Raw genomic sequence first — 11,076 nt, 5'->3', positions numbered from 1 at the left:
GGCGATTTTTGCCCAGCCTCTTTCTTATGGTGGAGTCATGAACACTGACCTTAACTGAGGCAAGTGAAGCCTGCAGTTCTTTGGATGTTGTTGTGGGGTCTTTTGTGACCTCTTGGATGAGTCGTCGCTGCGCTCTTGGGGTAATTTTGGTCGGCCGGCCACTCTTGGGAAGGTTCACCACTGTTCCATGTTTTCGCCATTTGTGGATAATGGCTCTCACTGTGGTTCTCTGGAGTCCCAAAGCTTTAGAAATGGATTTATAACCTTTTCCAGACTGATAGATCTCAATTAGTTTCTTTCTCATTTGTTCCTGAATTTCTTTAGATCTCGGCATGATGTCTAGCTTTTGAGGATCATTTGGTCTACTTCACTTTGTCAGACAGGTCCTATTTAAGTGATTTCTTGATTGAGAACAGGTATGGCAGTAATCAGGCCTGGGTGTGGCTAGAGAAATTGAACTCAGGTTTGATAAACCACAGTTAAGTTATGTTTTAACAGGGGGGCAATCACTTTTTCACACAGGGCCATGTAGGTTTGAATTTTTTTCTCCCTTAATAATAAAAACCTTCATTTTGTGTTTACTTGTGTTGTCTTTGTGTCACGGCCGGGTATAGAACCCCGGTCTCTGACGTGCTAGTCAGATGCCAATCCCCTAGACCACCAAGCACTGAAGATGACCCAATTGCGGAGTACTGCAGGTATAGTCCAAATATTTATTTAAAGTTCCAAAAGCACAGAAGATTTAGGAAACAAAAACAAAACAGAGGATTTTCCAAAATTCCATAAGGTCAAAAAACAACAAAGAACTTCCAAAAAGGGTGAACTAAAAAACTCCAAAAGGAAGCCAAAAACACAAAGGGCAATCCAGTCTCGTAGTGTATAAACACTCCAGGGTCAAACACAGAATATCCAAACAAGGTATAGGTAGACAGAATCAGACAGGGTTACTCACAGAGGGTTAAGGTAAAGACTCAACAAAGACTACGTGAAAAGGACCGGGCTATATACAGGAGACAATGGGCAACACTAATCACAAGACTAACAACAGGTGCATACAACAAGACAATTAAGCAGTGAGACAAAACACAATTTAGTGACACCTAGTGGCTAGCAACACAAAGTACAACACTGTGACACTTTGACTAATATTTAAATTTGTTTGATGATCTGAAACATTTAAGTGTGACAAACATGCAAAAAAATACACCACTGTATATATTTGTATATATATATATATTTAAACATGCTCAATCACTGTTGATTTTAGAATCAGACTTCAATGAATACTCTACTATTTGTTGAATACTGCATGATTTATGCAGTGTAGATGCAGTGTCGTCCATGTACTGCTGTGTCCCACTGATACAATTTGGACAGATACATTCTGACTGGTCTCCTCTCCCTCAGTCATGTCCTCAGTGTCACTCAGCTCTCAGCTGAACAAGGTTCAGCTGCAGCACTACCTCGCCCTGCCCCAGGGTGGCCTGTGTCAGGTGACCTACGTCTGGATTGATTACACCAAAGAACGTCTGCGCTGCAAGAATCGAACACTGGATTGTGAGCCCAGCAGCATTGAGGGTAATGGGTTCTCATGCGCACGTGATCATGTGTATACACGTACGCAGACACGTCGCTCCCATTATTTGTACTTTTTAATTGTTATTTTACCATCCTTTTACCCTCAATTGAATTTTTACTCATTAAAAGCCATAATAATAATGATGAATAATTACAATAATATTTACTTTGCCCTCTCTTTGGCAGATATCCCAGAGTGGAATGTTGGCTCCCCCACATACCAACCAGAGGGCTATCTAGGTGACATGTACCTGATCCCTGTGCGGATGTTCCGGGACCCCTTCACCCATGACCCCAACAAGCTGGTCCTCTGTGAGGTGCTCAACTGCTACCGTGAGCCTGCAGGTACAGTCCTCCCCATGTCTGCAGTCGCTGTTCTTTTTTTTTTAATATACATTTATTTCAGATTTTTCCATTTTTCTCCCAATTTGGTAGCCAATTGTACCCTATCTAATCCAATTAGTGTTAGCTGGGGGATACACCGCCCACACCCTGTCCCTCGGCTGCCCGAAGGGATCCGAGAACAACACGCCTTCTTCAAGCCATCTCGTCTTGTCTTAAAAGGGCGGCCTGTAGCATAGTTAAGGTACATGACTGGGACCCGCAAGGTCAGCGGTTCGATTCCCGGTGTAGCCACAATAAGATCTGCACAGCCGCTGGGCCCTTGAGCAAGGCCCTTAACCCTGCATTGCTCCAGGAGAGGATTGTCTCCTGCCTAGTCTAATCAACTGTACGTTGCTCTGGATAAGAGCGTCTGCCAAATGCCAATAATGTAAATGTAATGTCTCATGCTCGTGACTGTGATTCTGAGGCGCCCGGGGTGCATGGCGATCTGTTAACCCTACCAAGTCCCTCCCTCTGGGGCAGCGAGCCAATTATGATGCTCCACGAGAGCTGGCCAAACTTGGCTTTTGGCAGGACCAGGAATCGAACCCTGGTCCTCGTGCAACTGCAACAAACTGCAACCGCAAGTCCGTTGCATCTTAGTCTTTGGGCTCCCGCTTACAGTCGCTGTTCATTCTGTTTGCGATTGAGCTCAGTACTGCAGCAACCCCCTCTCATCAGTAAAAGAGAGCGTACACAAACACACGCTCTGCCCAGAAACGCTCACTCACTCACTGTCCAACAGGTAGTGCTGAAGTATATGCCCCCTGCTCTGAGACAACAAAAGTGCCCGTTGGGTGTACTGATTAGATCACCTTGTGATCAGAATCTCTAGCCTTCACCGCTCCATTCCACCCTACAGCACATTTAGAATTTGCCACATACCCCTCTATCTGTACAATGTGTTTATAGTTCCTAACACAAACACAAATATAGCATCAGGTCACCTCACAATATTCAAAGTAGCACTGGCCCGAAGTAAGCCAGAACAGGTGCAGATCTGGCCCAGAGTCACTTGCTACCTGATCTGCTGTTTATTGCTGTTATAACCAGGAGGGAGGCCCCTTCTCCTCTTGCATTGGGTTTTACACCTGACCTACCCTTTAGGCTCTGGACAACACAACACAGGCATAAGGACGGGTAAGGGTTTCTGGATAATTTAACTGCTTCCTCAACAGTTCCTGCTCCCTTGGATCCCTGGGTTCTGGGTCTCACGAAAGGCACGATCGCCACTGGGTGTCAGCAAGAACACAACTCTTTCCAATCGCTTATTTTTTACCTCCTTCCTTGCATCCTTTCCTTGCTCCACCATGAAGCAGTTCAATTATTCAGAAACCCTTACCCGTCCTTATGCCTGTGTTGTGTTGTCCAGAGCAAAACACACGATTCACCTGCAATAAAGTGATGGAGGCAGCACAGCATTTTCGGCATTGGTTTGGGATGGAGCAAGAGTACGTCCTGCAAGGCATGGATGGACACCCCTACAGCTGGCCCCAGGGGGGGTTCCCAGGACCGCAGGGTGAGTAGTCCTGAAATCACAGTTCATGTAATGTTATTATAAGAATTTGAATAATAATAATAACGATAATAAATAATTATTATTATATGAAGAAGCTTTATGTTTAACCCCTAAGAACTTAATGGAACATAAAATGACAGTGGCACATGCTGACTAGACTAGCTAGACACAAGGATATGCAGTTAGTCCTGTTTTATTTGCCAAGAGGGAGAGAGAGCTTGCTTATTAAACAAACAAATAAATGCAAATCCTTCCCTTTCACCTACATGGGATCTGGTTGAGACGGGTGCGTGGGAGTTGGACCCAAAATGCACGACTCAGAAACAATGGTTAGATAAAGTCCCATCAGGGCTTTATTCGGGACGAATCCCAGGGGTGTAGTCAAAACAAGCAATGTCAATACACGTAGATCCAGCCAAACAAACACAAAACAAACAAAAAGCACGGTGCCGAGGGAAGAGGCAAACTCGTAGTCGGTAGACGTGCAGGAAGGTCCGGTAGCAGGAGAGCTGTCAGCGGGGCAGAAGTACAGGCGGACGGCAGGCAGGGTCGTAGTCGAGGGCGCTGCGGAAGTCGAAACCATGAAACAATCAGCGAGGCAAAGGTACAAAAACGGTAGGCGAAGACGTGGTCAAAAAACAAACGATGGTCAACGAAACAGAAATCAAGAAACGATGGTCGGGAAAACAGGCTTGGATCTTAACGTGAATCAACCAGTAATAATGCTCAAGCGTTGCGTAGTAAACTAGAGGCAGACAATTTTGCAGTGAACAGTAGCGCGACTGGGATATAAATGCAGGTGTAGACAGGTGTAGACAATTAGTTAGAGCGTAGCAGGGAAATGGAAAACAGGTGCGATGGATGACAAGTTTAACAAGGTAATTAGTAATCGTTAGTAATAAACCTATCCTGCCCTAGCATTAGTAAATTAGTAAATGACATGCACGAGAAACGTAAGGTAACATGAACACATGATTCGTTTGTTAGTTTCTACCCAATCCTGATCTAGCGTTAGTAGTTTTAGTAAATAGACAAATGGAAACAATTAGGGAGTGAATGACAGAAACAGAGAGAGAAAAGGCGGAACGCAAGGTTTGCGGAAAGACATGTAAAAGTGTATGTTGAAAACAGTTACCAGTCTCCGTAACAATAAACATAAATCAAAACATAACACAAAACGAAACTAAGATGATAACCACTCAACATAACAAGGTAATATAATCGTAACAAAACATAACTAGACATGACGAGAAAATAAATCGTAACAAGAAATAAACTAAACAACATGACGAACCTAGACTAACATAATACATGATAAGACAATACAAGACTAAGACAAAATGAATAAACATAAAACATGGCGAGACAGACCTGAAACGTGACACTGGTAAAATAAACAAATAAATAGCTTTTCAGCCAGGTTTCTTGCACTTTTGCCTGTCTTGGGGTGTGTCTTAATACTATCCTCTTTTCCTTCACTCATCTCCTCCTCTGATTTGTAAGTATAGGGGGAGGAGATGAGTGGAAGAAAGGAGGATGCATTTTTCAATTAGATTAGATAATGCAAACCAATTGTGCCAACATATTTAAGCAGTAGAAGCGGCCCTAGACTGCAGCGATTCCTGCCACAGACAGGCAATCAGATAGGTGTAAGAAGTGTATGACTGCTGCCATTAAATCAGGGTCAGTTTGGGGTCAATTCCTTTTTTGTTTCAGTGAGTGCATAAAATGAATTGAAATTCGATACGTTAATTAAGCAGCATTATAGTCATATGACTCACTAGTTGGCTCTCATAGGCCCATACTTCTGCGGAGTGGGCGCGGACAGGGCGTTCGGCCGAGACATCGCGATGAGTCACTACAAGGCCTGCATGTACGCTGGAGTGAAGATCTACGGAACCAACGGAGAATCCATGCCCTCTCAGGTATACAATGTGGAAAACTCGAACGATTCCAAGTGTTAAAAACTCACGTTTTTATGAGAATGCAAGTGAATAAGTGTGTGTAGCATTCACCACTCGTAGATCAAGAGGTCCAGAGGTCTTCCCAAATGTTGGCACTCCTGGCAAATATAATAATTAAGCAATGAAACTGTAAAATGGAGAACTGATCTGGTGAATGGTGGAGACTACTGTGATCATATTGCATAATTGCCAATTTGCTGCATGATTCACTTTGATCAAATCGTATTGTACAAGTATGCCTTACAGTTACATATTGACACTCATTCAGAGCAGCTTACAGTTACAGTCATCAGTCTCACAGTCAAGTGCCACTGGTATGTGGCATTATTGGTAGCAAATCTGTTACAATCTGGCAGATGACATACCTGCCATCTCAATATCCTGTATTGATATCAGTCTCTATACCTCCCACTCGCTTTTTCTTTTGCTCCCTCCTTTATTGCTTGTCTTCTTCCTATCCTTGTTCCTGGCAGTGGGAGTTCCAGGTGGGCACGTGTGAAGGTATAGAGATGCCGGACCACTTGTGGATGGCTCGCTTCCTGCTGCACCGCGTGTGTGAAGACTTTGGGGTGATCGCAAACCTGGACCCCAAACCCGTGCAGGGAGACTGGAGCGGGTCTGGTTGCCATATCAACTTCAGTACAGAGGCCATGAGAGAAGAGGGAGGGATGAAGTGAGTGTACAACTCTGCTACTTGTGGAGAAATGTACACACACACAAACTACACCACACATAGAGAAATACAGACATGCACAGAACTGTATTACACATGGAGAATATGTAATGCACTACACACATTTATATAGATGGTGACACACTTAATTTTTTAGACTTATTGGTCTTCTGCTGGGCGGCACGGATGGTGCAGTGGGTAGCAGTGTCTCCTCACAACAAGGAGGTCCTGGGTTCGAATCCCCGTCGGCCGGGGCCTCTCTGTGTGGAGTTTGCATGTTCTCCCCGTGTCTGCGTGGGTTTCCTCCGGATACTCCGGTTTCCTCCCACAGTCCAAAGACATGCAGGTTAGGCTGATTGGAGAGTCTAAATTGCCCATAGGTATGAGTGTATGAGTGTATGAGTGAATGGTGTGTGTACCCTGCGATGGACTGGCGACCTGTCCAGGGTTTATTCCTGCCTTTCGCCCAATGCATGCTGGGATAGGCTCCAGCACCCCTGCGACCCTGTTCAGGATAAGCGGGTTAAGATAATGGATGGATGGATGGATGGTCTTCTGCTGTGGTAGCCTGTCCACTTTGAGGTTTGATGTGTTGTATGTTCGGAGATGCTCTTCTGCATACCATTGTTGAAGTGTGTGGTTATTTGCTTTACTGTCACCTTCCTGTGAGCTTTGACCAGTCTGGCCATTATCCTCAGACCTCAATCATTAACATGGCATTTTTTTCCTGCAGAACGACTGTTCATGGGATGTTTTTTTCATTAAAGTTTTCATTTGCAAACTCTAGAGACTGTTGCGCATGAAAATCCCCAGAGATCAGCAGTTTTTGAGATACTCAAACCACCCTGTCTGGCACCAACAATCATTCCACAGTCAGTCACTTCGATCACATTTATTCTCCATTCTGATGGTTCATGTGAACATTAACTGAACTCCTCACCTGTATCTGCATGATTTTATGTACTGCATAGCTGCTACACAATTGGCTGATTAGATAATCATATGACAATGTAGGGAAGTGTATATTGTATATTCACTCAGTGAGCACATTATTAGGTATTCACTAGACTTATTTTTTAGAGGTATTTGTCTTCTGCTGCTGTAGCCTGTAAGGGAGGTGAAGTGAAGTGTAAGGTTTCCAAATCCAGCAATTTTAACACCCAACACCCTTGTTTAACGTTTGGCACTCTGAATACCAACACAAGCGCATCAACTATTAAAACCCTGCAGTTATCCAACATGCCAAATAAATTCAATTAAATGTACAGTACTGTGCAAAAGCTTAGGCAGGTGTGAAAAAATGCTGTCAAGTAATTCCACCCAGCTCCTAGTCCAGGCGCTCGTCATTTCCTGCCTGGATTACTGCAACTCACTCCTAGCCGGTCTCCCAGCTTGTGCCATCAAGCAAATGAAGTTGGGGATTTGGTCAGAATTAATGGTCTCCTCAATGCTGAGAAGTACAGGCAGATAAGTATCCATCATGCAATACCATCAGGGAGGCATCTGATTGGCCCCAAATTTATTCTGCAGCAAGACAAAACCCCAAACATACAGCCAATATCATTAAAATGGCAGGCATTTTATATAGCGCCTTTATCCAAAGCACTGTACAATTGATGCTTCTCCATTCACCCATTCATACACACCGACAGCGATTGGCTGCCATGCAAGGCCCCGACCAGCTCATCAGGAGCATTTGGGGGTTAGGTGTCTTGCTCAGGGACACTTCGACACTGCCCGGGCGGGGGATCAAACCAGCAACCCTCCAACTGCCAGACGACTGCTCTTACAGCCTGAGCCATGTCACCCCTATCTTCTGCATAAAGAAAAACTGTGTGCAAGTATACGTAGAAGAATTGATGCTGTTTTGAAGGCAAAGGGTGGTCACACCAAATATTGATTTGATTTAGGTTTTTCTTCTGTTCATTCACTTCTTCTGTTCATGCATTTTGTTAATTGATCAAAATAAATTATTAACATTTCTATTTTTGAAAGCAGTCTTATTTTACAGCATTTTTCACACCTGCCTAAAACTTTTGCACAGTACTGTATTAATTAGGCTATTGTCAAAGATATCAATTATGAATTAATTCACCAAATTCTTTGATCGGCAGAGCAACCTGTTGGATCAAACTTTATTAAAACAACACAGATCCATGTCAAATCTATAGACGGGTTCAACTACCTTAAACAAGAAGTAACAGTCAAAGACAAATACCAGTCAAAAAAGAAAACAATGACAGAAAGTGCCAAAGCATCTCTAGCATCTCCCAAAACAGTTCCATGAAACTGAAATTAAAGTTCCAAAGACCAGAAGGCAGATGAATCTTCCTGAAATCATTGATGGAACAATTAGAAAATTGCCAGAGCAGCTATAAGGCAGAATCCAAGAATCAGCAGCACCAACTCCCCAAATTGCACTATCTTGACTCCCTGTAAGTGTCGGTGTGAATTAGCCATCTAGGACATAGAAGGCCTGCATTTTATGTGCTTAATGGGGGGCAAACCTTGCCCTCATAGCGGCACAGCTGGAAGCTGGAAACTAAGAGAAGCAGAACTGACTTAGCAGAACTGGCAATCTACTTACTAAAGTTCCATTATGATGCTAGAAGCAGGACTGAGCAGTATGATATTGCCATCAAAAGATGAATGATTTTAGTCTCTTTCAAAGTAGACATGAACATGAACATCCTGTACTCAAGCTCAGTTATTGAATACCTTCTGTATGAGCTTCCTTCTGCTTCTAACAACACGGGTGATACTTGTAGACAAATAAATGCGAAATACAGTCAGTTGCAACTTGCACCTTCAAGAAACATGTGTTCCATGTTACAAAACTAAATTGCACAGCGTTGGAATTGCTTCTAAAAATGCAGATTTCTACTGTCAGGATTCAACAACCATTATGTGCGTATCAACTTTGACATCTTTGACTTTCAAAGGCAATATATAGACTCGGTATCCGACTAGCCTATCCACTTTGAGGTTTGACGCATAGTGTGTTCAGAGATGCTCTTCTGCATACCACTATTGTAATGTGTAGTTATTTGTGTCACTGTCATCTTTCTGTCAGCTTTGACCAGTCTGGCCACAGGACTGCTGCTCACTGGATGTTTTTTGTTTTTTGTTTTTCTCAAATTCTAGAGACTGCTGTGTGTGAAAATCCCAGGAGATCAACAGTTTCTGAGATACGCAAGCCACCCAGTTTGACACCAACAATCATTCCATGGTCAAAGTCACTTTTACATTTCTTAAACATTCTGATATTTGGTCAGAAAACAACTGAACCCTTTTCTCAATATCTGCATGCTTTTATGCATTTAGTTGCTGCCACATGATTTGCTGGTTAGATATTTGCATTATCAAGCTGGTGTACATGTCTACCAAGTGCTTGTATGGATAAATATACACACAGCAAATGAAATGATTCTTTACAGTGACAGCATATTTTTACTTGACATATGTTGACTTAAACCTAATAATTAAGGCTTGATCCGGCCCTCCACTCCTCCTCCTTCCATCAGACACATAGAAGACGCCATTGAGAAGCTGAGAAAGCGCCACGCCCACCACATCCGCTGCTATGACGTGCACGGTGGTGAGGACAACAAGCGCAGGCTGACAGGCGTCTTCAGTACCGCCAGCATCGACCAATTCTCCGTGGGCACCGCAAATCGAGCGACCAGCATCTGTATCCCACGTCGCGTGGGCAAAGATGGCCGGGGTTATTTTGAGGACCGCCGCCCAGCTGCCAACTGCGACCCCTACATGGTGACAGAGGCCATCGTCCGTACCTGTCTGCTGGGGGAGACTGACAGTGACTGAGGCTCTGTGGGGGTGGGGGGACTGTGGCCACTGACAGTGCCACAGATTCTTTAGACTCACCGATTATATTATAGGAGGCACTATAAGGCTGTTTGTTTTGGTGTTGCGTTGCTGGTGGCCATTAGCTGGGCATATATGTTATTCTGGCTACATCTGGGGCCTCATTTATAAAACTGTGCATAGGATTCACGTCAAAAGGTTGCGTAAGCATGAAACCCAGGACGTGCGTACGCATAAAAATATTCTGATTTATGAAACAGTGCATACGCACGTCCCATGCCAGTTTTCCTTCATAAATCAGAATACATTTAATAACATGAAGTATTGTTTAACAATTCGTCTACATATTTGAGGGATTATTTTACAACATCTCCGTTTATATTTATCATCCTAAATCATATTTTTGGGCACTCCAGGGAGCATCAATCAAACAGCTGTTTGTTTATTCGTTTTAAGAGAGGCTTTTATCCGTTTCTGCAAATTAACTCTTCATATATGATACGTGAGAGGTAATATTTCATTACATTACATTACATTACATTGCATGGCATTTAGCAGACGCTCTTATCCAGAGCGACGTACAACAAAGTGCAAATTAAACACAAGAACAAGTGCAAAGAGGACCTGAGAGGACAGTATAGTTCCGAGTCCTAGTGTAAACATGCAGAAAATCAGAACCCTTTAAGAGTACAATCAACAACAATCAATTTCGATTTATTTTACACAGTGGTATCTGTTATATATCATTTTCGACTTCTCTCGTCGCCAAATGTTGTGTTGCACTTAGGAAGGGAGAAAACCCGTATAGCGAGATTCAACAATACAACACTTTAATAAGTATAACAGGGACGAAGCACGTCCTTACAGCAGCCATACCCAGCCACAACTCCCGGCAAATCTTTATACCTTTTTAAATCCTGTTTCACTTCCCGTTTTCCTGGTCTTACGTCACGAGCATTAAAGGCACAGTTTCTCATTTCCCCAGTTAATGTGCGTACGCATGGGTCAGAGTTTCCGTGGAGGACCGCACATTTTCCGGTCAAGTTCGTTTTTTATAAATGCCAAAGTTTGCTTAGAAAGTGGCGTATGCATTCTTTTGTGCCTACGCAACGTTTATAAATGAGGCCCCTGGT

The 11,076-nt window shown here is 43.4% G+C and overlaps 1 protein-coding gene across 1 annotated transcript; it reads left to right on the top strand.

The window, feature by feature from the left end:
- The first annotated feature begins 1,409 nt into the window (after positions 1-1,409).
- Positions 1,410-9,943, top strand: LOC133141699 (glutamine synthetase-like). Its single transcript, XM_061262331.1, has 6 exons — positions 1,410-1,578; positions 1,765-1,923; positions 3,335-3,481; positions 5,279-5,406; positions 5,919-6,118; positions 9,643-9,943. Exons 1-6 carry the CDS (start codon positions 1,410-1,412, stop codon positions 9,941-9,943), a joined length of 1,104 nt encoding a protein of 367 aa, XP_061118315.1.
- Positions 9,944-11,076: the final 1,133 nt, after the last annotated feature.

The sequence above is a fragment of the Conger conger genome, chromosome 12 (genome assembly GCF_963514075.1).
Source record: "Conger conger chromosome 12, fConCon1.1, whole genome shotgun sequence".
NCBI classification, from domain to species: domain Eukaryota; kingdom Metazoa; phylum Chordata; class Actinopteri; order Anguilliformes; family Congridae; genus Conger; species Conger conger.
Note: the sequence above shows the minus strand (reverse complement) of the source record. Positions and strands in the feature narration are given on the sequence as shown.

What these genes read in the sequence shown, in the direction of transcription:
- LOC133141699 (XM_061262331.1), top strand. Translation starts at nt 1,410, where the DNA reads ATGTCCTCAGTGTCACTCAGCTCTCAGCTGAACAAGGTTCAGCTGCAG. An exon ending in CTGCTACCGTGAGCCTGCAG is followed by an intron (nt 1,924 to 3,334) that starts GTACAGTCCTCC and finishes TGTGTTGTCCAG; the next exon opens with AGCAAAACACACGATTCACC. An exon ending in GAGAATCCATGCCCTCTCAG is followed by an intron (nt 5,407 to 5,918) that starts GTATACAATGTG and finishes TGTTCCTGGCAG; the next exon opens with TGGGAGTTCCAGGTGGGCAC.